The sequence below is a fragment of the Rhinolophus sinicus genome, chromosome 18 (genome assembly GCF_057876585.1).
Source record: "Rhinolophus sinicus isolate RSI-liver-muscle chromosome 18, RSI-T2T, whole genome shotgun sequence".
Lineage (NCBI taxonomy): Eukaryota > Metazoa > Chordata > Mammalia > Chiroptera > Rhinolophidae > Rhinolophus > Rhinolophus sinicus.
In genome coordinates, this window is record NC_142518.1 from 40,031,079 (window position 1) to 40,058,765 (window position 27,687).

The 27,687-nt window shown below is 48.8% G+C and overlaps 1 protein-coding gene and 1 long non-coding RNA gene across 6 annotated transcripts in view; one reads left to right on the plus strand and one right to left on the minus strand.

The window, feature by feature from the left end:
- The window catches only part of LOC148754608 (uncharacterized), a 148,184-nt gene that overhangs the window by 23,903 nt on the left and 96,594 nt on the right, over positions 1-27,687 (minus strand). Inside the window, exons 5-6 of one of the 5 annotated variants that reach the window (XR_016020040.1) lie at positions 2,905-3,331; positions 1,454-1,614 (exon numbers count right to left, since the gene is read on the minus strand). The exons of 2 other annotated variants lie outside the window; for them this stretch is intronic. Coding sequence is in view for 1 of the 3 variants with exons in the window: in XM_088795231.1 (XP_088651357.1) it covers positions 3,034-3,331 (298 nt within the window). In the remaining 2 variants the exon portion in view is untranslated. Of the gene's footprint in view, positions 1-1,453; positions 1,615-2,500; positions 3,332-27,687 lie in introns of those variants that run through there. 2 more of the 5 variants (XR_016020042.1, XM_088795231.1) reach the window with 2 other exon arrangements.
- On the plus strand, positions 496-26,772 carry LOC148754609 (uncharacterized). The gene is made up of 2 exons (XR_016020090.1): positions 496-1,278; positions 22,979-26,772. It is a non-coding gene; the product is annotated as an uncharacterized LOC148754609 (long non-coding RNA).

Below are 27,687 nucleotides of genomic sequence, written 5' to 3' on the forward strand. Positions count from 1 at the left end.
CAGCAGTCCTTCATTTACAGGAGAGAATTACACTTTGTGCTTTTTGCCTTTATAAGCACTGCGTTTCTTTGTGTCTCCAGAGAGCAGTGTGGGTTGCTAAGTGGTTGTGTGTTTCCAGGGCTGCAACTCTTTTTCCTCCGGTAAGTAATTTCCTTGCTTTATTAACCCTTAAACTCTTCTTTCTTTACCAAATGAATGAGGCAATAAATTAACAGTTGCAAAGCTGTGGCAAGAGGCATAGTTAGACAAGCCGAGGAGTCCGCTAGGTAACATGTCCAAGCGTGACAGGATTGTGACGAAGCACCTGGTCTGTGTCTAACCTAACCTGTCCGTTGGCCCCTGGGAGATGGCCCCTTCCCTAACAAAACCAAATGACCCGCCATCCCTCTCACCTATTGCTGACAGTGAAAGACCCCAGCCTGTCCCATACCAGGCCTTCTGACCCCAGCCTGGAGGTCTAGCCCTCCTGCCCTTGGGGGACTGTGGTGGGGTTGCCCCACTAGATCTATTCTGCGTTACCCAGGAGACAGAAGCCAGCACCGTGCTCAGCACAGAGAAAAGCTTGTAAGGCTCCCTGGCATCATAGCGGCCACTGCAGGGAGGTACATTTCAGGTCACAAAGACACTTCCAAGAATGCAAGAGTGCAGCGAACTGGGGTTTTCATGCTGACTTTGCCTTCCCACCCTTTGGGGACCAGCCTACAATGGTCCCGGTGCAAATGTATGGAGGAGGCAGTTCAGGTTCCCACCGCCAAGGGGCGCCCGCGAGGGAACAGTTGCTGCCTGGCACAAACCACACGGGTCTGGAGGGGCGCCTCTGTATTCCGGGAGGTACCACTGGGGAGGGCGTTTCGGAAAACTCCATTGTGTGTGTGACAACAGTGAGGGTGTGTGTATACAGCGGCCGGGCCCACTAGAACTCGGAGGTCTCAATTCTCCCGACCCGCTGGAAACCGAGTGGACTCGGGGTGTGAGGTTCTGACCCTCACTGTCAATTCCCGAAATGCACCCGTCCCTTGCAACGTGGTCGCACCCAGCTGGAAGACGCCGGCTGGAGAGATAGCGGGGGGTGGGGGGGGAGGATAAAGGAACTGCTCCCAGGTCCGTGCTGTGCCGTGATTGGTCACGGCGAGATTGACGGAATAAACCCTCCCAGAAGCCCTCGGTGGGCGCAGGATGGCTCCGGCTGGACCTGTCATCTTGGCCTCCCTGTCTGGCAGCCCCGGTCCCATTGGCCATCTGTGTGGGATGTCGCCTGACTGCAAGCTGGAGCTGAGGGTGAGGCGTGTGTGTGCCCGCGTGTTCGCGCGCGCGCGCGCGTGTGTCTTCAGAGCGTAGAAGTTTCTCCGAGTTGGACTCCTCACCGCCTGAGTGTCCGGACGGGGCTGACAATGCCGCCCCTGGCAGTGGCGAGTTCCGCGCAGTCGCTGGCGTGGAGTCAGTGTCCGACGCTGCATTCGCGGGTGACGGCGCTGTCTTCACGTGAGCTCCTTAGCGTAGGTTAGCCCTGTTTCAGTCACCAGCCTAGTCCGGCGCGATTGACACGGCGTCGGAGGGAGTCTCAGACGCACGCAATTAAGGTCCTGGGAGAGGTGTGTGGGCTCTTCGGTGTCCCTGCGTGGGGAGTGAAGCAGTGTCAGGCTTTTGGGGATGTGTATCGCGAGGTGCCACATCACAGGTGCTGTTCGGGTACATGGGATCCCTCTGAGCCTTTTGAGGGATTGTGCGGGAATGGGAGGTTTTCTGTGAGTGGATTCTGTGGCCACGGACTAAAGGTCTCTGCGGCTCGTGGGCCTGTACACATGTACCTGGGTGTGCACTTTCTGTGGTTCTCGGCGTTTGTGTCCTGGGTGGAGATCTCCGTGTGTGTGTGACCGCACCCCAGGGAATGAGGGCTCCGAGCACTTTGTGATTCTGGGTCCGGAGCTGTGATGGCTCTGATCTGAGTGGGTTCGGGGGAGGCTTTCTGTTAAGCTAGGAAGTAGGTGAGCTGTTTGGGGTCTGTGTCCAGGGTGTAGGCTCTCTGATTTGTATGCGGACTTTATCTTAAGGTTATGGGGTGTTTCGGAGTTAACTGAACTTCTGTCTTTCTGCTTTCGGAGTCGTTGGATTCAGTGGCCCTGCCTGGGTGCTTTGGGAGCCTATCTGCAGGGTGTGAGGTATCAGCAGTTTTAATTTGTTTCCTGGGACGAGGACCTTGGTCTGTCGGGGTGGGGGCTGTCACAGTGTGTATGGTCTGTGCTGTGTTTGGGAGTCTGTGACACAAGTGGTGACCTCTCTGTGCCGAGACGTTTGGAATCTGTTTTAGGTTTTGTTCAGTGAGCTGTGTTTGGTGTCTCTGGGTATGTGAGCTGTTTGGGGTTTGTGTGTCTGGTGAGATCTCTTGCCTTCTTGGGTGTGAGGTCTCTCTGTAAGACCTGAGGGATTTGGAAGCTGTCAGTTGTGATTCCAAAGCCTGGAGCTCCACGTCTTGGTTGTGTGTCCTTGGGCAAGTCACTTGTGTCCTGGAGACTTGATGTGCATCATAATCAATAAAATGGGGCCAATTCCCATATTGGAAGGCAGTGTACATCTTAGCAATGTGTGTAATGAGCCTGACTCCCAGTCAGTCTTCCACAAGAAATTTCTGAGTACCTGCTACAGTGTGTACCTGAGCAGCGTTCTAGGAGATGGGGTACAACACAGAACAACATTGGTAGAATGTGTGATTTCATAGAGTTGCTCAGTACCTGTATAACATATCTGAGCGTGGCAACTGCTATGGAGACAGAAAATAACGGGTCACGGGCAAGGCTATGAGGGGAGATGGTGTTAACGTACTGAGGGTGGTCAGAGAAGGTCTCCCTGAAAAGGTGATGAGTGAGCAGAGCCCTGGAGGCAGTGAGGGAGCAGGCCGTACATTACCTGAGGGAACAGCATGCCAGGCAGAAGGAACAGCACGTGCAACAGTGCTGAGGCGGAAATCCACTTGGTGTGTTCCTGGGAGTCAGGGGATCCTGGGGTGCTTGGAAAGCCCTCATCACTGGGTTTGGCTCACAGCGCTCGTGAAAGGTGTCCGGTGTTGCGCTCTGTGTCTGTCTTCCCACTTGTGAGGCAGGTGAGGTCAACCTCTTTTTCTAGACGACAGACCTTAGGCTGCGAGTAGTGGCTGAGGCTGTTCTCCCCCTCACATTTGAACAAAGTAAAAGAGGGGTGAAATCTTTGACTCCTTCGTGGGAAACAGGGTTTGAGTGTCAAGAGCTGCAGGGCGGACACCATCCACAGTGAATGTCGGCCATCCAGCTGGTATAAATGACAATCCAGGCATCTTGACCACGATAATATTTCTCCTCTTGATGGAAGACAGGACCGTAGGAATGAAACAGGAACTCGGTCAGAGGAGAGAGGGAGGAAGGGGAGGCTGCAGAACAGTGAGCTTAATCACTCGGGCTTCATAGTGTTACCTGGATTTGGCCCGATTCGCCTTAATTAAGTGATTGTATTTGGTATGTTCACCGTTTCCTCTGCCTTGACCCTTCTTTCACTTCCCTTCTCTTTTGTGCCAGAGCAGTTCAGTCCTAAAGCTGTCACATGAGGTGCTGCAGGGCAAGGCGAGTGTATTCTTCTAGGGGCATCCCAACTTGGGGAGTCAGAGTGCAGGCAGTCTGAGGAGGGCATCCACACCCAAGGACTTGGTGCAGTGGGTGACAGAGCCCCAGGCGAGTAGGACAATGTCCCTGGGGGTTGGGTGGGAGAAGGCTAATTGGCTCCGGGATTCAATGCTGAGTAGGTTGCAGAGGTAGGTTATGGGCAGGGACCTTGCCCATCCTTGTGGAAAGGATGCCATATACTATGTGGGACAGTTAAGTTCGCGAAATCATCCTAGAAAAAGTGCTACGTACGTCATCGCTGATTATCACTACGGTCACCTTCACAGTACTCCCGTAAGAAAGCTATGCACTGACGCCAGTGCCTAGTGCAGCCTTCAAAGGAATTTTGGAACTCTTTTTCTGGAAAGGCCAACAGAGCTGTCTTCATATTACCCTTCATGTCCTGAATGTCATCAAAATGTCGTCCTTTCAGTATTTCGTTTATCTTCAGATAAAGAAAGAAGTAATTGGTGGCCAGATCCCGTGAGGAGGGAGGGTGTTCCAATACAGTTACTTGTTTACTGGCTGAAAACTCTCTCACAGTCAGTACCGTGTGAGCTGGTGCATTGTCGAGAGCCATGAATTTTTGGTGAAAAGTTCATGCAGACTTTTCAGCACTTCCAAATAGTAGACTTGGTTAACTCTTTGTGCAGTTGGTACATATTCATAATGAATAATCCCTCTGATATCAAGAAACGTTTATGAACATCATTGCAAACGTTCAGGAACTTTTAATTGTCCGACCTCGTATACGTTGGGTGTCACCAAGTCAGTAAATATGCACGGATAACGGGAACCACGACTCTCACTTTAGAAAGGGGAGGTGCTCATGTGGAAACAAAGAAAACTAGAACAAACTCTGAGATGTTATGCTGGAATTGGAGGCCTCCTTGTGAACTCATGGTTTTCAATACATGTACACGTGTAGATTAGGAGATAGATACAGATGTGCATGTTTACATGTGTGTGCTTGAGTGGGTACATGCGTATATTCCAACAGTTTTGGGCACCCCCGCAATCCAATAGCAGTAATCACATGGAGGCCCCAGGTCCTGGTTTCTAAATACCATTCTCCACTAAAAGACTGGTGCCTGGACTGGGGGGTGGGGCGGGAAAGGATACAGGAATCCTGCTGAATTTGTGGTGTGAATAATGAGCCAGAGTTCAAGGAATGATGGGGACATGTCAGAAGGATTCAACACATACCTTGAAGGGGCTCCCACTTGAAAGACTGGGGACAACTTTTTTTCGGCTTTCAGATATTATTGATATGGGTCATCTGTAAGTTTTTTTTTTCAATTAAAGTTTATTGGGGTGACAATTGTTAAACTTACATAGATTTCAGGTGTACAATCCTGTAATACATTATCTCTATCTCACATTGTGTGTTCACCACCCAGAGTCACTTCTCTGTCCATCACCATATATTAGACCCCATTTACCCTCTCCTAGCGCGCCCTCCCCGCTTACCCCCTGGTAACCCGTAAACTATTGTCTATGTCTGTGTTTGTTCCTTCATCTGTTTGTCTTGTTCTTTTGTTGTTTTCAGTTGTATATACCACATAGCAGTGAAATCAAATGGTTCTCTATTTTTTCTATCTTATTTCAGTTAGGATTATAATCTCAAGATCCATGCATGTTGTTGGAAATGGTCCTATTTCATCTTTTCTTACCGCCGAATAGTATTCCATTGTGTATATGTATATACCACAACTTCTTTATCCATTCATCTATCAGAGGACACTTTGATTGTTTCCATGTCCTAGCCACAGTAAACAAAGCTGCAATGCACATTGAAGCTTGCTTCTCTTTATGGATAAATGTTTTCAGACTTTTTGGGTAGATACCCAGGTGAGGGATTGCTGGGTCATACGGTAATTCTATTCGTAATGTTTTGAGGCGTTTCCACACTGCCTTCCATAGCGGCTGCACCAATCTGCATTCCCACCAACAGTGTATGAGGTTTCCTTTTTCTCCACAGCCTCTCCAACACTTGTTACTATTTGTCTTGTTGATGATAGCCATTCTGACTAGGGTGAGGTGATATCTCATTGTGGTTTTTATTTGCATTTCTCTGATGATTAGTGATGTTGAGCATTTTTTCAGGTGTCTGTTTGCCATTTGTATGTCCTCTTTGGAGAAATGTCTCTTCAGGTCCTGTGCCCGTTTTTCTATTGGGTTGTTTGTTTTTTGTTGTTGAGTTGCAGGAGTTCCTTGTATATTCTGGATACTAGCCCCTTATCGGAGGCGTTGTTTGCAAAAATCTTCTCCCATTCAGTTGGTGGCTTCTTTATTTTGTCAATGGTTTCTTTTGCTGTGCAGAAGCTTTTAAGTTTCATATAGTCCCATTCGTTTATTTTAGCTTTTACTTCCATTGCCTTTGGAGTCAAATTCATAAAATGCTCTTTGAACCCAAGGTCCATAAGTTTAGTACCTATGTGATCTTCTTTGCAGTTTATTGTTTCAGGTCTCATGCTGAAGTCTTTGATCCATTTTGAATTAATTTTGGTACATGGTGACAGATAGCAGTCCAGTTTCATTCTTTTGCACGTGGCTATCCAATTCTCCCAGCACCATTTATTGAAGAGGCTGTCTTTCCTCCATTGTATGTTTTTTGCTTCTGTGTCAAAAATTATGTCCATATTTATGTGGTTTTATTTCTGGGTTCTCAATTCTATTCCATGTTGTGTGTGTCTGTTTTCCTGCCAATACAATGCTGTCTTGATTATCTGTGTATTGCTTTGGGTAATACGGCCATTTTAAGTATGTTGATTCTTCCAATCCATGAACATGGAATGTCTTTCCATTTCTTTGTGTCTTCAACTTCTTTTAAAATGTCTGATAGTTTTGAACATACAGGTCTTTCACATCTTTGGTTCAGTCGGTTGCTCAGTATTGTATTATTTGGTTGCAACTGCAGAAGGAATTGGTTTTTTTATTTCTTTTTCTAAGATTTCATCGTTAGTATATAGGAATGCAGTGGACTTCTGTACGTTGATTTTGTAGCCGGCAACGCTACTGTATTTGTTTATTGTTTCCAATAGCTTTTTGATGCATTCTTTGAGGTTTTCTATATATGGCATCGTGTCATCTGCAAAGAGTGACCGTTTACCATCTTCATTCCCAATTTGGATGCCTTTAATTTCTTTCTCTTGCCTGATTGCTCTGTTCAGGACTTCCATTACTATGTTGAAAAGCAGAGGTGACAGGGGACAGCTCTATCGTGTTCTGAACGCAGAGCAAACGGCTTCAGTTTTTCACCGTTAATTATGGAATTAGTTGACGGCTTGTCATATATGGCTTTTATTATGTTTAAGGAATTTTCATTCTATACTTCTTTATTAAGTGTTTTAATCATAAATGGATGTTCTATGTTGTCACATGCTTTGTCTGCATCATATTATTTTTGTGCTTTATTTTATGTGATGGATCACATTGATGGATTTGCATGTGTCGACCCATCCCTGTGCCCCTGGGATGAAACCCACTTGGTCATCATGAACAATCTTCTTGATGCATTGTTGCATTCGATTTGCTAGAATTTTGTTTAGGGTTTTTGCATCTGAATTCATCGGAGATATTGGCTTGTAGTTTTCTTTTTTCGTGTTATCCTTACCAGGTTTTGGTATCAGGGTAATGTTAGCCTCATAAAATGAGTTAGGGAGTATTGTCTCTTCTTCAATTCTTTGGAAGAGTTTGAGCAGGACAGGTATTAGATCCTCTTTGAAGGTTTGGTAGAATTCACTAGTGAAGCCATCTGGTCCCGGACTTTTGCTTTTGGGAAGGTTTTGGATGACTGATTCAATTTCGTTACTGGTGGTCAGTCTGTTTAGATTTTCCAGTTCTTCATGGTTCAGCCTTGGAAGGCTATATGTTTCTAAGAACTTGTCCATTTCTTCTAGGTAATTGAATTTGGTGGCATATATTCCTTCATCGTATTCTTGGATGATCCTTTGTATTTCTGAGGCACCGTGGTAACGTCCTCCCTTTCATTTCTGATTTTGTTTATTCGTGTCTTTTCTCTTTTTATCTTAGCGAGTCTAGCCAAGGGTTTGTCAATTTTATTAATGTTTTCAAAGAACTAGCTGTGTCTCATTATGTTTTTCTATTGTCTGTTTGTTCTGTGTTTCATTTAGTTTTGCTCTGATTTTTATTATTTGCTTCCTTCTGCTGACCTTGGGTTTCATTTGTTCTTCTTTTTCTAGTTCTTTAAGGTGTAACGTGAGGTTATTTATCTGGGATTTTTCTTGTTTCTTGAGATAGGACTGTAATGCTATAATTTTCCTTCTTAAAACTGCTTTCGCTGCATCCCCAAAATTTTCTTAGGATGTGTTTTCATTCTCATTTGTTTCTATGTATCTTTTGAGCGCTCCTCTTATTTCTTCTTTGACCCAGTCGTTCTTTAAAAGTATATCGTTTAATGTTCACATATTTGTGGTTTTTCTTGCTTTCTTTTTGCAGTTGATATCCAATTTCAGAGCCTTGTGATCAGAGAATATGTTTGGTATGATTTAAATCTTCTTAAATTTGCTGAGGCTAATTTTATGTCTCTATGTGTGGTCTATCCTTGAGAATGTTCCCAGTACACTAGAAAAAATGTACAGTCTGATGTTCTACGATGAAGTGACCTATAAACGTCAATTATGTCCATGTCATCTAATGTGCCATTTAGAGCTGTTATTTCGTTATATATTTTCTCTTTGGATGATCTATCCATAGCCGTCAATGATGTATTTAGGTCTCCTAGTATAATTGTGTTTTGGTCAATTTCTCCCTTTAGTTCTGTTAGTAGTTGCTTGGTATACTTCAGTGCTCCCTGATTGGGGGATGAATGTTGATGACTGTTATATCTTCCTGTTGTATGGTCCCCTTTATCATTAGTGTGTAGTATTCCTTTGTGTATTTTTCTTTGATCTATCTAACAGTTTTTGTAAATTTGGATTGTTTCTACTTTTGGCTCTTATGAACATAGGTGCTATGAATGTTTGAGTGCAGGTCTGTGTATGGACATATGTTTTCCTTTCTCTTGGAAAGGATTCTCTCGGAGTAGATTTGCTGGGTCATGTGCTAAATATATATTTAACAGTAAAATTTAAATGCCTGATATTAGGATGCCCCCTGAAGCTTTCTTGCGGTTGCTGGTTGTTTGATATATCTTCTCCCCTATTTCACTGGGAATGTGTATCTTTGAATCTAAACTGTGTCTCCCATAGCCGTTATACACTTTTATCTTGCTTTTTCAAATCCAGTCTGTCAATGTCTGCGTTTTGACTGGATTGTTTAATCTGTTCACATTTAATGATCTCATTGATGTAGGTAGACTCCAATCTGCCATTATACTTTTTTTTTCTGTGTCTCATCTCTGTTTGTTCTTTGGTACCTCCTTTACAGCTTTCTTTGTATGGAATGGATATTTTCTAATGGAACATTTTGATTTCTTGAGTGATTGTTTTCCCTATATTCTGTGAGTTACACTAGTCCCCTTTATCCATGGGAAATATATTCCGAGACCACCAGTGGATGCCTGAAACCACATATAGCACCGAACCCTACCTACTATGTTTTTCCTACATGCACTTTACAGCTTCCCTTTGGCATATCTGGTTTGCCAGCATCTCTGTTCGTGCGCTTTGGTGCCCTTGTTAAGTAAAATAAGGGTTCCTTGCACACAGGCACTGTAATAGGTCCACAGTCAGTGTGATAACGCAGACGACCACTCAGTGATTGCAGGTGCTCCAGTCCCAGCATCCTTTTAGAACTGGACAAGGATGATTCACGAGGGTGGGGGGTGGAGTCGGCCCGAGGTTTCATCACACTTCTCAGAAGGGTGCCACATTTAAATCGCATGAATTGTTTGTTTCTGGTATTTACTCTCTGGCTTTCGCCCCCCAAGGTTTTTAACTACCGATTTCATTTCTTTAAAAGATACTGGACTATTCACACCTGGGTGAGTGTTTGTAGTTCATGGTTTATGGGTAATCGATCCATTTCTTCTAAGTTGTTCCATGTATCTATGTAGAGTTGAATGTTGTATTATCATATCGCCCCTTTCAATTTTGCTGGGTCTATAGGAAAATCACCCATTTCCTATCTGCTGTTGGTAACTTTTCTTCGCTTGCTCGCCTCCCCGCCCCCATTCTCGATCTCCTAGAGGTACATCAATGTTATACATCATCTTAAAGAATGAATTTTAATTTCACTGAGTTTCCACCATTTTTTCTGGTGGAATTTTTGAGTTTTTTTTTTTTTTTTTTTTTTTAGTAAAGTAAATGTTACATATGCTTACTAGGAATTTTGTTTACCATTGTATTGAGCAACCTTTTCACTATATGAAAAGCCAGTGAGGATGAAGGTGAAAATTCAAAAGGGTGTGTCACCGTTGTGTAAATGCTGAGAATTTAATAAAAGTCTATGTTTTGAAAGATTAGGAATGATTACAAGAAGAGCATGTTAGTCACACACTGATTGTTAATTTTTAAATAATTTTTGTTAAATGTCTTGTTATGACATTGGGTGTTAAGATCAGCTTTCAAGTACACATTCTATAATAATATGTACATGTTGTAGTGTGTGTTTTCCACCCAGAATCAGTTCCCCTTCCATCATCATATATATGACCCCCTTTACCCTCTTCTACCAGCCCGGTTCCTGACCTTCTGGTAACCATTAAACTGTTGTGTGTATCTATGGGTTTTTCTCTCTTCGTTTCTCTCTTTTTTTTTTTTTCTTTCAGTTTTATATCCCACATATGAGTGAAGTCGTCTAGTTCTGGAGTTTTTCTGTCTGAATTATTTCGCTCAAGATCGGTCCTGTTGTCTGTCCCCAGTGGAAGGATCTCATCTTTTCTTATAGCCGAGTAATGTTCCATTGTGCATATGCCTTCTCCATGAATTATTGGTAGAGGTCATTGGAATGGAAGCAGGTCCCTAGTGAACAAGGCTGCGGTGTCGGTAGCGTGAGATGGAAAGTGAGAAGCATTGCTTTCCTGATCATGGACTTAAGATAAAGAATTCAGTAATGTTTCAAGTTTTGTCATCACTGCTCAGGGTCTCAGAGACACGGATGTGTCCCTTATTGGGACAGGGCAGCAGAGTATGGACAGGGGAGAAAACAGCTAGAGAGGGTGCCTGATGGGGACTTTGTGGCACTGAGCAACCTGGGTAAGACGGGGCCTGATGGAAGATGGCGAAAGCTGTGGGGTCCACACTGGACACCCCCAGAAGTTGAAGGGTGTGTAAGCACAGGCATTAAAGGGAGGGGTCTGGACTCCAAGGGCAGGGTGTTGAGGTCATGAGACAGGGAGGGCTACAAAGGGACATCATGTGTTCATTTGGGGGTGTGTTTGTGTGTGGGGGCGGGGGACAGGCGTGGAGTGGATTCTCCGCTGCCCAGGGAAGTACTTTGGGCAGGGGGTGCAGGATCAGGAAGCTAAATATAGGTATAACATCTCTGAGGACAGAGAGGCTCTGCTTAGGCCAGGGCGAGGCCCCTGGGCCCAGAGGGTTCCCGAAAGTGAGGCTGAGAGGAAGAGGAGGGGGAGGAGGACGGTGTCTCAGGCCCGCCAGCCGAAGGCAGAAGCTGAGTAGGCCGGGCGGGAGCAGGATGACTAGGGCAGTGGTACAGGCGCCGCACGAGGGGCGCAGGGACCGCTGTGTCAGTCGGGCGACAGGACGTGGACGTCACAGAGCGGGGACGCTAGCGCACAGTGCAAACAGGGTGCAGAAGGCACCTCCGGCACAAGGCTGCAGGGCGAACGGCAACGACCTCACGGCGCCCCCGCGCGCAGGCTCAGAACTGGCCAATCCGGGCGCAGCACCGCCACGCATGCGCATCCGCCCAGGGGCGTGCACTCGCGGCCTTTGTCGCAGCGATTCCGAGGGCAGCCTCGGGAGCGGGGGCCGTGCCCAGGGCTGCCCGGCGGCACCACTCGGGTGGTCGCAGTGCTCCGCGGGGCTTCGGGGTCAGCGCGCTGTTCTTCCTCCGCCTAGGTCTCCTCGGAAACCTCCTGAAACGGAGCGGTGTTTGACTTGCCCGTGAAGCACGGAGTTTCTGTGCGCAGCAGGGGGCAGTGTTGTGCCGCGCAGGCGCCGGCTCCCCGCTCCCCCGCCCTTCTCGTTAGAAAAAACTCGGCAGTGTCTTCACCGCATCGCGGTGTTTTCCTTCTGCGCCTGCGCACGATCCCGGGCCTTGCTGTTTGTTGGGCTCCCTTTCCGTGGATCTGTTTTGTAAAGCTTGTGCCTGGGGACAAAAATCCCTGTTCCTTCCAAATTACCTCTTCTTCTCCTGGGCTGCTTGGGTTCCTCAGGAACTTGTGGTTCTGTTTTTCCGAATGCGCTGGTCGCTGTCTTTCCCCACCTCGTTTGGCCTTGGCTGGGCCTGTATCCATAGGTTCCTCCGTTATGAAACGCCCTCATGTCAGGGTAGAAGCTTTGGACGACAGATTTGGACATGCATTTTTATCAAGCATCACATAAGAGAAAAAAGTCCCAAGTTCCTTCTAACCCTAACCCTAACCCTAACCCTAACCCTAACAGCACTGACCACGAATAGTTCGAACACTTTGATCGTGACAACTTCTTTACCATAAATGCTTCTGCTTATCGGACACCCAGTTCTTCCCTAGTATTTTCTTCCACTCCGGTCTCCTGGAGGGCCTTGGGCCTGGGCTCAGGAGAACTCCCTTCTGGTTCCTGGTCTACCAGCCTTACCGTTTTTGCTCTCTGAGCTGCTTTGCTTTCTGAGCTGCTGTGTCTACCACTTTAAGGAGGGGACTTGCACTGAGGTATCAGTTGAACACGGAGGCGCATGCAGGAAAGCGGTGGTGAGAGGGCCGCTGCTCCCAGTCAGAAACTCCGCTTTTCTCCTGTGTGTGTTGGAATTCATTCTAGGAAGCGTTAGCTTTCCTCTTCTGTAGAGGTCAGTGGTCTACATACCGTAATATTCCCGCTGATGCCACTCCCCCCGACACGAAAGGAAGAATGGAGAAGGGTGACATTGTAAACATGAACACACTGGGCCATCCTAGGCAGTAGAGATGCGAAACTGGCCCAGAGCTTAGCTCCCAACGCTGTGAAGCACCTATTCCCGCCTTGTTGTATTGGAAAGATTATCTGAGAGAGAAACATCTTTTTAAAAGCTAGTGTATTTTTAATCTTCTCTTCATACACTAGACGTTCCCCTGAGTTAATAAGCGCATGCACTGCAGCATCATCAAAAACCAAAACCGAGAAAAATTGGAGCCTTTATTTCAGTTTAGGGAGCTTTACATGAAGTATCTTTTCCAAATGAGAAATCATAATTGCTATCTTTGCTAACTAATGGCATCCTTTGTTGCGTTATTCTGACACAGACACACACTGTGTGCAATTTGAGGATGTAGGGAAAGGCTTTATTCCCCCTGAAGTTATGATTCCAGAGCTTGTGCTCCTACCTGTTACAAAGTCATGTGGGAAGGCGTTTTGCGTATATACTGTGTGTCAGGCAGTGCACTAAGCCCTTTGTATGTACTGCCGTCTCATCCATCAGAGAAACCTTACCTGGCAGGTTAGTACAAATATGCCCATTATCATGAGAAAAATGCTGCCATTAGATCCCTGCCAGGCGTGTCTGTAGAACCTGAGCCCTGTGATGACTCGGGCACACTTTTCCCTGCAGTCTCACTATTGGGAACACTGGGAGTTGCCTTCAGAAAATGCTTCCTATTGACCAGTGGCGACTGTCCTTCATGCGAGTGACCCTGTAGAACTCTGTGCTTTTGCTGCTGGGAAATTGGGGTCAAATCAGTGGTAGCACCTGGGGAGAAAAGACTCCAGTTAAAATGATTCAAATGGAGGTTAAAGGCTTCATCCAGCTGATGTGTGTCACCTTCAGACCAGGGACACCTCTGAGCTGAAGCAGAACTGGAGACTGTACAGGGAAAGTAGAAGGAAGGAACATGGGTACGCAAAGGGCATGAGAAGCCCATGTAGAGGGAAAGGAGAGACAGGTCCCTGTGCAGGGAAAGCAGAAGAGAGGTCCATGACTCTGCTTTTCCCAGGTTGCAGTTTCTGTAACAGCTGCTAATGTGTGGTTGGAGAGGCTGGGAATTGGTTCTGCTGCTTCTCTGACCCTTGGTGCAAATCTCATTCCAGCAGCCTTCAGAAAAGTTGTTTGACAGCTGTTTTTGTACGTGTCCAGTGGGGAGTCCGTGGGAGTCTTGCTTACCCCCCCACACAAGAGAACACAGGATATGGTGAGGCCAAAAAGAAACACCCACGGAGCCATAAGTAGGGGAGTCATATCACTATACTCTCTCTGGCAGCATCTGCCTCTCTGCAATCAGCTCTTGTTAGCTCAGCCACCATCTTCTTGCTAGCCCCCATTTTTTTTTTGCTAGCGTAGCCACAGCAGTTATATTAGTGGCCAGTAGCTCACTGGTTACAGCTGACGGCCAACTAGCCACAGGTGATGGCCATCCAATCACAGTTGATGGTCATTTACTACCTGAGCCAGCACCTTTCTATGTGAGGCCAAGAGCCTGGAATCTACTTTCTGGGGCTCTGTCCCCACAGTACGTCTTGTGTTTGTTCCTTTTTCCGGGTTACAGGAGGTGCCAAAACAGATAGAGGAGGGAAGAGAAGCGAAAAACAATTTCAAGGAGACAGGGATTGAAGCAAGGAAAAGTGGGGCCTGTTTTAATTAATTTACAGTGTCTCCTCTTAGACAAGATGAACTCCTGTCATTATCATCCCATTCTTTTCAGAGTGGAAGGAAGAGAGATGGACAAGGTCCAGGAACTGAGTCCAGAAGTGGGGTGAAGGAGCAGTGCGTTCTTGGTCTCCTGTCCCCGATCATGGCCTGGATCATGTGTTTCCACAGCCCAGTGGGCAGCTCTTGATTAGACATGATTGAATACCCTTGGGAAGGAGTACAGGTATCAGAATGAAAAGAAAACAATCAAAGGAGACATGGAGGTAGCGAATTAACTTCACGTCCATGTCACTTCATATTCATTGAAAATTCTCATGTCTCGTTTTCTCATTTTCTCAAGCACTCATTGTAAACATAATTAAATCTCCTTATATGAATTTCCATTAATCCGTTTTTCATGAGAAAGATAAAAATAAATGCATGGGAATTAAATACAGCAATGGATATTGAATCTCACAAATACTTCTTAAAAGCCTTTTTGAAACAGTAGCCACATAGTTTTCACCTGTCACCTAGCAGGCACTTAAAGAATTACCAGTACTCTCAGGATACAATGACAGGGGCAGTGGCCTGGGTTCCTAGTTAAAGGAACGTGACAAGTGTGTCAACCTGTAGGAATCCAGGCAAGACACATTATCTAAAATGTGGTCATGGATTTATGCAAGAAGTTTGTCCCGGCGTTCATTTTTATGTTTGAAACACAAGGTAAGAAATGTGGAAGGTGCATGTGCTAGAGTGTAGAGAAAGTGGCATTTCCAGAAGATAAATGAATTACCTAACGTCAACCATTGAGACTTCAGAGTTCCTTATTGGATACTGCACTATTACAAGGACGTAAAAATGAAGCTGATATGCAAAACGAGGTGAAAGTGATTGGGTGGTGGATGATTACTCAATTTTTCTGTTGTCTTTTCTCTGCCTTCCCAATTGACTGCAAATAGAAGAATTTCCTTTATCGCCTGACAGAAAAACTAGGAGTGAATATATGACTTATCTCCTCAGTGGGTTCTGTAATCTCCCTTCCCCCTGGGCAGGATGAAGGGGCAGTTGGCCCTCACCACACGGAATATAAGATGAGCATGCTAGAGGACAGACAAAACAAATGGATTTCATACATTGAAAATACAATGGTAAGCAAAGAAAAAGACAGGCAAAAATGTAGCTGCAGAACTGAGGAAGGCTACAATGTGCTATTGCTCTTTGAGAAAGGAATTGGGTTATTTCTGCTGTCTATGTCAGGTTATGAAATAAAATATTTTTACTCTTTTTGACGACTTATACTTTCAGGAAGAGAACTGAATTTAAAATTTTCAAGCTTTTTCAAATGATTTTAGAACAGCTAACTCATGCTCTGAGTTTAATAAAATCTGGTGAAGTCACAATGCAATATGAATCTCATAGTGTTTACTGTGCACCTTTATAGGAGAGAAAACCAATAAAGAAAATCTTCCCAAGCTAATAATGGTCATCCTGGGGTGATGGGACTCCGGTTTAGTTTGCTTTGTTATAATTTGTGAATCCTCCAAATATTCTACAAGGAGCTTAGAGTGACTAGGGTACTGGAGAATACATGCATAAAAACCGAAAACAAACGGAGGAAAGCTGGTGACAAGACATTCCGATCAGCAGAAAGACAAGACTCTATGGAGCCAGGACACTTGGTTTCCAGTAGCGATGCTGCTGAAGGGAGCCTTTTGCTCAATGTTGGGCCTGGCACAGCGAGACTAGAGAGAAGCAGCCATTTATTGTGGAGGAGACTCACCACAGTTTTTTTCAGACGGGAAGGGCGGGGGAGGGATACGTTTATGCGGTCCCACACTGCCATCTAATGTCCAGAGAAACAGCGTTCAGGTTTCTAGCACAAACTCCATCCTTTTCTGTAGTTCTTTGAAAAACCACCACAGAAGGTGTGTCAACCCTTTATACCAATAAGGGCCAGATAAACCAAACCTCTGCCCAAGAGACCTCTGGGAACCAAAAGCGCTGGCGTCTTCGTAAGTCCCGCCCTCGAAACCATAGCAACAGCGTGTGAAGTGCTTGTACCCAGGACTCCTGCACCAATAGGGCTGGAGCTGTGGTACAATTGACGGTTTCTGGGCCTGCGCACGGACCCCTTAGGTTGGTGTCAGTCTGGAGCCCACATCTGGCGGAACTTTCCTTCCAGTCCCTGTGACAGACTTTCAGTTGAGGGACTGGGTCACTTGTTACCCAGTTGCTCCACCCGCCCCTCCCTTACAAGTGAGGGACATGGCCAATCCCCAGCTCTTCCTCCTATCCCCCCAGGCCTTGCCCCCCATCACCCCTCCCCCTACCTCCACCTGCCTGTGAACACCTACAACTGCTGACACACTCACTTGCCTCCTCTCAGCCCTCAGGCCAGGGAACCCTCCACAGGGTCTCACGGCCCAAGAGCTTGACTGGATCAACCCTGGAAAATCTCCTTAGGGATTTTCTCCTGGGCAACCGACCATCCCGGTGCTCAAGGACCTGCACTGGGGTGGGGACAGAGCCAGGAGTGCAGTTTCCAGGCTCTTGGCCCCACGTGGAAAGGTGCTCACTCGGGTAGTAAAGGGCCATCAACTGTGATTGGATGGCCATCAGCTGTGGCTAGTTGGCCATCAGCTGTCACCTGTGAGCCATTGGCCACTAATATAACTGCCTTGGCTACTCTAGCAGAAAATGGGGGCAAGAAGATGGTGGCTGAGCTAGCGAGCGTGGATTGCAGTTAGCACAGCAGATTGCAGCTGGCAAGGGGGGTTGGTTGGCAGATAAGCGGAAGGCAGGTTGCACATGATGTGGCTCCCGCTTCCTGTGTCCGCAACCCAGCTCCATCGAGAATATAGTGGTATGACTCCGCTATCTATGGCTCCGTGGCTCCGTGGGTGTTCCTTTGGGGCCTCACCATGTCCTGCTTTCTTATGTGGGGAGTGGGAGCTGAGACCCCACATGACAGCACCTCAGCTTTGATGACAAAACCCCACACCTTCCTGAACTGTTCATCTTGAATCCATGACCAGGAGAGCACTGCTTCTCACTTTCCCTGTCACCTTCCTACACCTCTCCCTTACTCACTGGTACCCGGCTTCCATTCCAGTGACCTCTCCTAATAATTCATGGAGAGCACAGAAGCTATGGGGGGGAGGTTCCTGAGCTTCTCAAACCCAGTGGAGGTGCTTCTCCCCTGGCATCCCCTGCCGCCCCTGAGCATACCTGCTCCTGACTGCATCCAGCCCTCACCTGTGCTCAGGGTCCCTTGCCTTCCCCCTGCTCAGGGACTGCTCCTGCACTCATCACTCCTCTTGGCTCCTGTCCCTTGTGCGTGCAGCTTCCCCAACAAAGGGGTGAACATGGAACCGCTTTGCACGTGTGATTCTGCTGCTACTGGGTCATTACCTGTTGATTTTCAATGCAAAACTGTTTCATCTTGTCCTGAGACCATTCGCTCAGTGTATGTCACTTACGGAAATTGGAAATAATAGACCCAGAGTGGGACACTGAGGTCACTGTTGTCCTTGGCTCCTTTCACCACACTGGATAGTGGGAGGGGAGAAAAAAGCACAGGGACTTGATGACTTTGGTTTGTGTTCTCTTCTCTACGCAGCATGGAAAAAAGTCCTTAGGATTCCAAAAGGTAACATTTTGGTGGGCAACATATGTTTAAAATTTGAGTTTCTATCTCCTCAAGTGGGAGGGAAAATGAAATCAATTCCTGGGCAGGAGAAAAGCCACACACAATGCAAAGGGAGGAAAAGGAAACACCTTCCAAGGCTCTTCTTCACTTTTGTTGCTGCTATGAAGTCTCCTTCCAGCATTCCAGTCAGGATCTCAAAGGGCAGTCATGCCATTAACCCTGTAATTGCGATAACACCAAACAAAGGCATTTTCAAATGCCTTTTTTGTGTCATGCTATGGCATCTAGATATGCGGCAAAATTGATGTCAAATGTTACATCCTACTAATGTCATAAATGCTGGAAGGATCGTCGCGGTCAGTGAAACGTGACCAAAAAAAGGTATGAATGGGATCCACCTTCCCTGCTGTTTGACTCTGGTGAGCAGATTGGAATATAAACTCTGAATGTTAAAAACATGTTCGTATGGGTGATGCTTTTGCTCAGATGGTTGACTGTGGATTAAGGGAAACAAGCAAAAAGGCAAGGTCTATGTGGAGATACACATTTCGGTTCTTGAAGCAGTTTTCGGGTTCTAAGTAACGCGAATGTGCGTATTTCTGAGTGGGCGATGTGGGCTCTAAGACCCACGAGATACACGAGGCTTCAGAGAGCCTGGTTTGTCCCTTGGACATGGGACAGTGCTGTGTGGCCTTGCAGCTCTTGGCGTTGCTGCTGCCAAAGCAAAGCCTCTGGCTTCTTTGGAACCTGAAATTCACAGTTCCTAAATGCCCCACCACTGTGCTGAAACTGGATGTTGCTGCTCTGGGCTGTTTTGTCCTCAGCAGGAGCTGTGCTGACCTGCAGGGAGGCTCAGTGAAGAGAACTGGGACCCTGGGACCTGTGCAGATGTAAGACACCCCTTCGTGAGCCCATCATCTAGGGACACATCACATCTGCTGCTTTGTCTAAGTCACTTGCCCAGGGAAAGGGGCTTGTTGTCTGATGGGATAACCTAACATGGAGCTGAGGAACGGCCCTGTATTTCTGATATAAGCTGGCTGCCTTCCCAATAGGATTCCTGCCAGAAGCTGCGAGATGGGGGAGGACACATCACAGAGAGGGTGACTCCTCCGTCAGGGAATCTCCCTGCTACGGACTAGGGTTCCAATTTCCAGGTTACTCCCAGTTTGCCACACTGGACTGACATCCCGCCTCTCCTTCCCTTACCTGCTCTGCCTGCCCACACCTTAGGATCTCAGTGGTTTGTTCAATGCAAGCATTCCCAGCAAGGAATTCATCTTTAGAGCTGGCTCACGAAATAACTGCCTGAGGCAAAGGGGACCTGCCTTATGGAAAAACGTGTGAAATTTCTTACTACATTTAGGATTTCATCCTGATTAATTCCTTTCCACCAATGTAGAGTCCCCATGATAAAAGTTCTCTTCCGGGAAGGTGAGGAGAAAGATGTACAGCATAAATTTTCACCAGTGTCCCAGGATCATTCCTCAAGGGAGCCAGGCCTCCTCTGCATTTAAGGGGTTCGAGGTCTGTAACGTCGCTCAAGTCTGGGAATTAAATGTGGGCCGTGAGTCTGTGTTTCCTGAGTTGAATTCGACTTGCTCATTTGATCTAGAACTTTTTGTTTACACAGACCCAGAAAAACCTAGTGGGCTTGCTATGTATTTCGCTCCTAGGAACATCACGGTTAACTAGTCTCCAAGGTCGGTCTGTGGGAGTCAGACACTTCTGATTGCGGCTGTCACTGCTGTGCATTAAGGGGAATCGCACCCACCCGGCCTGTGGCCATTCAGTGCTGCCCTCGCTACCTCAGCATCCAAATCCTGCCGCTTTGGGATCCGAGTTCATGTAGCTTTTCCTACTGAGTGGCTCTGGTCCAACTGCAAGTCCCATCATCCAGCGAGATTTCCATCCCAATTTACGAGGTGCAAAGCACAGTACACAGAGGGAGGGCACCATTCCCAGCTGGCTGGCAGAGGTCGGAAAGTGATGGCCTCCCTCCAGCAGCCACACCAGGCCTGTCCTGCCACCGACAATCAATCCTTTAGCACAGCTGAGGTTTCCCTTGTCTCCATTGCCTGCCTCCCGCATGGTCCCCCGGCTGTTGTGGTGGGGAAGAGGGAGGGAATTGCAGAGCCAGTCCCTGTCCTGTGGAGGTGAGCCTCTAACCAGGGAGAGAGAAATGACACCTGTACACGTGGTAGGCAGTGTGTTGTGGACCGCCTGTTAGGCGAGGTGGCCAGGAGAAGAGAGGGGGGAGGAGGACCAGCGTGGGCTGGTGTGGCTTTGGGGGGCTTGCTGGGGGCGGTCCTGAGTGCTGACTTTCTATGGTGTCCAGGAGGGACAAGGGAGAATGGGTGGGTGGGGATACCCGAGGGAGTCAGTGGCTACCCCACCCCCAACCCACTTAAGGACTTTGTCCCCACAACGGAGTATGGGCTGTAGGACATGTGGGGTCACATCTGAGACAGCACATTGTCCCAAGAGATAGACTAGAAGCCGGAATCCAGTGATGCTCAGACACGTGGAGCATGTCAAGTTCTAGACCAGGCAGGGAGCCGCAGTAACAAAGTGTTGGGAGAGAGTGGGTGTAAAATGTAACGCACCCGTCAATTTACATGAAATGCCCAGAAAGGGCAAATCTACAGGGACAGAAGTTAGATGAGAGGTTTCCCGGGCCTGGAGGTGGTCATGGGGATTGACTGCCAACAGGAACACGGATCTCTTTGGGGTGATGGAAGTGTCCTAGAACTGGATTGTGGTGGTGGTTGCTCCACCTGTATATGTACTAAAAGTCACCGCATTGGACTCTTAACTGGGCGAATTTTGTAATATGTGAGTTGCACCTCAAGAACGCTGTTTAGGAAATGTAATGCAAATGTTCCAGTGGGTCCTGGAGGAAAGTTATGCGGTTGTCGTCAGAACAACAAGGACTCCGTTGCTGTCTCTCTGTGTCCTGGGTCCTGCCTCCAGGACCCATCACTGCCTGCCTCCTCCCTGTGTCCCAGATGCTCCCGCCAGATGGAGTGGGTGGGCTCACAGTTCAAGTCAGGAAGTCAGGCCAGGAGGAGCGCTGGTGAGTGCACACGTCTGCGCGTGTCTGTGCGTGTTCATGCACACGCACCCTTTGGGTGATCATAGGGGTAATTCACAAACCCCGCTGCGGGCAGACTCCCATAATCCATCCAGCGTTGTAAATTGCACCTAGTTGTTTTCCATTGTTCAGGAATCCCAGGGACCCAGCTTCAGTTTCCTGGCCACCAGCCTGGGCCCTTCCCTCCAAAGTCTGATCACAGGCTGACAGGGAGAGTGGGGAGGGGTGTTGTCCCCTGCACAGCGCCCCCTGCCCATGCCAGGGACCCAGTGGGCATGCACAGCAGGACAGTAGCCAGGAAAAGGGAACCGCAGCCGCCTTTCCATCACGCAGCCATGGAGACTTGGGATGAGCCTCACAGGGGATGCTTCAAGCTGACGGGGGAGGGGCGGTGGTTTCCAGCAGCACTGGGTGTGCAGGAAGACCGACACCCTCACTCCCACCCCGTTCTTACCTCCGTGGCCACAGAGCTTTCTGTGGGTTGGGAGATACAATGTGTTCCAAGTAACAGGCTTCAATAGATGGTGCTGGGGGAGAGTCCAATTGAGTTCACTCAGAAAAGAGGGAAAGCAAGGGGGAGGGATTGGACACTGTTAGCAAGGGTGGCGTCAGTGTGAAAAGGGGTTCCGCTGGGGGAGCAGGCAGCAGTCCTGCGAGGCGGACACTAAGAGGCTTGTTCCTGGCGACATGGCAGGGCTGGAGACATGGGCACGTGAAGGGCTTTGAGAGTCAGACAAAACGTCTTCTGCAAGGTGTTTCCTGCTTGGAAGACTCATCACCCGTGGTCCTGAGGCTGTGCTCTGTGTTCCGGCACATGGAGAATAGAGGGCTGGACCACAGAGCAATGCAAAGGAACTCCCTGGTGATTCTGAACCCTGCAGAGGTGGGATGTCCATCTAGTGCTCAGATCACAACGAAACGGATGCAGGGCCCAGGGTCCAGGTGGGATTTTGGAAGTGCAGGGAGAGACCCGAGTGTGCAGTCTACACAGATCTTACCCGAGGGCCGCAGATAGCAGGCCACCATGAAATGAGTGGGGGTGTGCTCTCCGGTGAGGATGTGGGTGCAAAGCTCCGGAGATTTCTGCCATTGCCAAGTGGCCACAACCCAGGCACGATCAGAACTGACGGTCTTGGTGAAGGACTCCCTGTCTTTCCTAAACTCCTCACCCCTGTTTGATGGTAAGGGTCATAGGACCAGATGTGAGACAGCAAAAGGTGAGGAAAGGGGATCAGATGTGCCTTGGCTGTGACAAGAAGAGAACCAGTCTGTCTTCCAGATTGACCCCTTTAGGTCCTCTGGTTGAGACGCGAGAGCCCCCGAGACTCCGGGACTAGTCCCTGATTTCCAGTTGAGGGACTACTTAGGGCCTCAGAGCACCGCCGTCTCTGTGGATGGACGATTAGCCGGGTAGAGGGTATGATTTTCTGAGTTACAAGAAACGAATGAGACAATACGGACATTAATGTTTTCTAAGGCATACAGCTCCATCTAAAGTAAGCCTGTCACACCTGCTAGCTACGGTTCCTGCGGTTTCATTGTTGCTGTTGCCAGTACTTAATGGTACTTAATCTCCTAGATGGAAACACTCCGAGGGCAGGGGGCACCCCAGTTGCCAGGAGGTGGGGACCTGACACCTGCCCTTCACTAGCAGGGTTGATTGGCGCTCTCTCAGGACCAAGGCCCTGCCAGTGCCTGGGGCCGCGAGGTCTAGGAGACACGGGGAGGGTCTCCCTCGAAGAACCGCTTCTCTGAGGACACAGCCGGCTGGGCAGGAGGTCTTGGGAGATGTTTCTGGGTCTGTCAGCAACTACTGCGATTCTCAGCCGGGCGTCTCCACTCTAGTGCAGACACTGGCGTGATGTATCTTAGGAGAAAAGACGAGGAGGAAAACGACGTCTCATAAAAATACCGCCTTTCCTCATGTTCCTGCAGGATTGCTTTTCTGGCTCTGGAGACGTTTCCTGAAGCCCAGCTCCAGGACTCAGGCTTTGAGATGAAGGCCTGTCTTGTCCGAGGGGAAGGAGCCTGGCATCGCCTGTGGAGGCAAGGACGGCCTTCAGGAGACGTGCTCACCTCACTGACAACCCTCTTCAGCTCCTCCACTGTGTGAGTCTGTCTGGGCCTCTCCTGTTTCTGTGATGTGTTTTAGGGTTCTGTTTATGAGATGTTGATTGTTCTCCTGGGTTAAAGAGAGGCGGATGCCGGGACCCCAGTCTCCTCTCCCAGGGACTGATTGGAAGCTGGGCAGAGGAGGAGCTGGTACCCAGGATGAGCGCACATCCCAGATTCACTCGTGCTCCCCAGATTGCAGGGGCACTTTGGCTCCTTGATTTTTCCTGATTGATTTGCTCTCAGTGAGGAGCGCCCCCCTTCGTCCCTGCAATGTAACGGGAAAGAGGAACTCTTTCTTACTTCTAATTTGCTAAGTGTTGTCAGATGCAAACTTGTCAATGAGCCATGTGCACAAATGCTAAATCAGTTTCAGTGAAAATGCTCACTCTTGGATTTCCACCCACTCCCCTACTTCTTTACAGGATGGGGAAGGTGTACGTGTGGCTTGTGTGCCCGCGTGATGATGGGGGAAGGGGATGCATGACACACCTCTGTGGCTCAGTGTCATAGGTGGTCTCTGAGGAAGGATGACCCTCTTTCCCAGTCCCAGCGGTGAACTGACCCACAGCGCCCATGTGGGGCTGGTGAAACTGCATTTCTGACTCTCAGCTCTTGGTAGCACCCAGTGCTCCCTGACCGACTCAGTCTCACCTCACTCTGCTGACCCCTCTGAATGTTCCTCATCTTCCAACCTGCCCCTGCGCAGGACGGCCCGCTCCACAGCCTCGGCTGCAGGGTCATTTGCCCCTTGCCTGCTCAGGTTCCCCTCTGGGACCCGCGATCTGGTCAGCCACTTTCTACATCCCCCGCAAGGAGAGCAGGCCCCTGGGGTGTCACCTGCACCACAGCGGAACCCAGATTGGCTCCAGAAAGCTGTGATCCAAAACTCGCGCCGTCCCTCTGCCCAAAGACACTGCTGGCTCACTGTGCACACTGTCCTCCTGTGAGTCTAGAGAGAGAAGGGGTTGAAACCCTCCTTGACATGGAGGGCCTCTGCACCGCTTGTCTCACCTGCCCTGTCTGAGCTCTGTGACCTGTGCCTGCCACTGCCCCTGTGGGCCTTTCCCCCCGTGACTGGAACAGACACTCTTTGCGGGGCCTTGTCTTTCATGTTGACCCCCGACTTCCCCTACTCTATCCAGGTCAACGGAGCACACTGTGCAACGTGTGCCTTGTCCAGAATGTTCGGACCATATGTGGTCACTAAACCCCTCACGTCAGAAATATAAAATGAAGTAGAGTGAGGAAGAACAGCATGGTCACATGGGCCAAGGCGACAAAATCATATCTAAGATGAGCATACAAAAGCATATGTGGGATCAGAAAATATGGAAATTAGTTGTGGCCTTGACAAGACCAGCAGCAGTGGAGTGGTAGGGACAAAAGTTGTGTTGAAGGGGGTTGAGCAGATAAACAGGAGAAGTTGAAACAGTTTTTTTTTCAGTCACTGTAGACGGCATTTATTTCCCTCATTAAAAAACCTCCATAGCGCATATAAGTTTAAAATCAAACTTCTCGTTCAAAGTGTTGCACACATAGTGAAATAGAAGCGTTTAATTGCTTTATGTTTACAGTTTTAAAAGTCTGAAATGCACTGAGGGAAAATCTGAGAAAGCCAGATTTAACATGTTTTAGGGAGTAAACTTTATAATGACTGTGTCGACTATTCTGCCCCCAATGCCAGTTCTACAGACCACGCTACTACAATCTACAGGAAACCATGAAGTAAACTAGGTACGAGCTGAGTCCTGCATAATGAAGAAAGAGGTAAAATGATGTAGGGTGGAACAGTTTCTGTTGTACGTAATTTCTGTCAAGCCTTCAAGAGTAAAAAGCAAACTCCAAAGGTTTAACTCACACTGCAGCCGTATTGAAAACTGTCCAGGTCCGCCCCTCTCCCTCAATTAATTCCTCCCTCCAGTATAATGTGAAAATAAAAGTATCTCCAGTGGCCGGGGGCATGGGCCCTGAAAAAGAAATGGGGTACCCAGCCATTGCTCTCCTTGACATGGAGCCATCACCAGCACTGGAAATAGTTTTGCTTTTAAAATCAACACGTTTATCGCGCCAGCAGCTGCAGAATGACACGTGGGAAGGAGATGGGTTTCCAAGCACCCCTCTGTTGGGGGAAGGCTGCATGCAGAAGGAGGTGAGGGCTCAGGAGAGGAGTGTGGTAAGTGCAGGAGCAAGTTCCCGGAGCAGCTGGAAGGCATGGAATCCTGAACACTGGGTGATGGCAGGCTGCAGTGAGGAGCGGGAATCCTCCCGGGCAGCAGAGGATGCCAGGTCAGAAAGACGTGGATTGGTTTGGGGCAGCTCTCAGAAGTCCCCCCCCCCCCCCATTACTTCTGTCTTCTCCATGAATTATTCGCTGAGGCCATTGGAAAGGAAGTGGGTCCCCTGTGAATAAGGCAGTTGTGTCGGTAGCATGACATGGAAAGTGAGAAGTAATGCTTTCCTGATCATGGATTTAAGATAATTCAGTCAAGTTTCCAGTTCTGTGATCACTGCTCAGGGTCTCAGACAGAGACATGGACTTATTGACACAGAGCAGCAGAGTAAGGACAGGAGAGAACAGCTAGAGAGGGTGCCTGATGGGCAGTTTGTGGTACTGAGTAAGCTGGGTAAGACGGGGCCTGATGGAAGATGTCCAAAGCTGTGGGGTCCACACTGGACACCCCCAGAAGTTGAAGGCTGTATGAGCAGACCCATTAGAGTGAGGGAGCTGGACTCCTATGGCAGGGTGTTGAGGTGACGAGTCACGGAGGGCTACAAAGGGACATCATGTGTTCATTTGTGTGTGTGTATGTGGGGGGGGGGGGACATAGGTGGGGTGGATTCCCTGATGCCCCAGGCTGTACCTTGGGCAGGGGATGCGGTATCCGGAGGACCATAGCATGTCTGAGGACAGAGAGGCTCTGCTTAGGCCAGGGCGAGGCCCCTGGGCCCAGAGGGTTCCCGAAAGTGAGGCTGAGAGGAAGAGGAGGGGGAGGAGGACGGTGTCTCAGGCCCGCCAGCCGAAGGCAGAAGCTGAGTAGGCCGGGCGGGAGCAGGATGACTAGGGCAGTGGTACAGGCGCCGCACGAGGGGCGCAGGGACCGCTGTGTCAGTCGGGCGACAGGACGTGGACGTCACAGAGCGGGGACGCTAGCGCACAGTGCAAACAGGGTGCAGAAGGCACCTCCGGCACAAGGCTGCAGGGCGAACGGCAACGACCTCACGGCGCCCCCGCGCGCAGGCTCAGAACTGGCCAATCCGGGCGCAGCACCGCCACGCATGCGCATCCGCCCAGGGGCGTGCACTCGCGGCCTTTGTCGCAGCGATTCCGAGGGCAGCCTCGGGAGCGGGGGCCGTGCCCAGGGCTGCCCGGCGGCACCACTCGGGTGGTCGCAGTGCTCCGCGGGGCTTCGGGGTCAGCGCGCTGTTCTTCCTCCGCCTAGGTCTCCTCGGAAACCTCCTGAAACGGAGCGGTGTTTGACTTGCCCGTGAAGCACGGAGTTTCTGTGCGCAGCAGGGGGCAGTGTTGTGCCGCGCAGGCGCCGGCTCCCCGCTCCCCCGCCCTTCTCGTTAGAAAAAACTCGGCAGTGTCTTCACCGCATCGCGGTGTTTTCCTTCTGCGCCTGCGCACGATCCCGGGCCTTGCTGTTTGTTGGGCTCCCTTTCCGTGGATCTGTTTTGTAAAGCTTGTGCCTGGGGACAAAAATCCCTGTTCCTTCCAAATTACCTCTTCTTCTCCTGGGCTGCTTGGGTTCCTCAGGAACTTGTGGTTCTGTTTTTCCGAATGCGCTGGTCGCTGTCTTTCCCCACCTCGTTTGGCCTTGGCTGGGCCTGTGTCCATAGGTTCCTCCGTTATGAAACGCCCTCATGTCAGGGTAGAAGCTTTGGACGACAGATAAATGTACTGAAGGGTCACCCAAACCACAGTGCCGGCACCCCGCCTAGGCCAGTATTAGTGTTTTGTGCTAACTCCCCTTAGCATTTTTCTTCAAGAGCTGTACTTACCTTCCTTTTTGCATCCTAACCTCTACCTCCTTCGGGTTTAAAGTCAGTTTTACAGGGTTGAAAGTCGTTTTCATATTTAACGTCATTGTACAGAAAAGTAACGCTGAGGTGTTGTAAATGTAGAAAGCTTTTGTGAGTGTTGAGTTGAGGACACAGCGACCCATGTAAGATGCAAAGGCAGCACCCGGGTTCCCCTTTGCGACCGCAGGAGCGCAGTGCCTGTCTGGTGCACGCCTGTATCCCCAGCACCTGGAAGCCTACCTAACGCGGAGTGGGGGCTCACTCAGCATAGGGAAATTTTTCGAAATATGATTTTCAGGACACTTTTCTTTCTATGTGTAAAAATCCGTCTTTGCCCAGCCGTGGATTATAATATAGCAACAGTTCTACATGGGGTTTTTATTGTTGTTGTTTGTTTTTGTTTTCATTTGGCCCTTTTCAAGTCGGCATGAGTCTATGTCATTAACATTTCTTAAAATGAGATTTTCTGAGTTGTACTAGGTCACTTGACGGAGATCCATTTACAT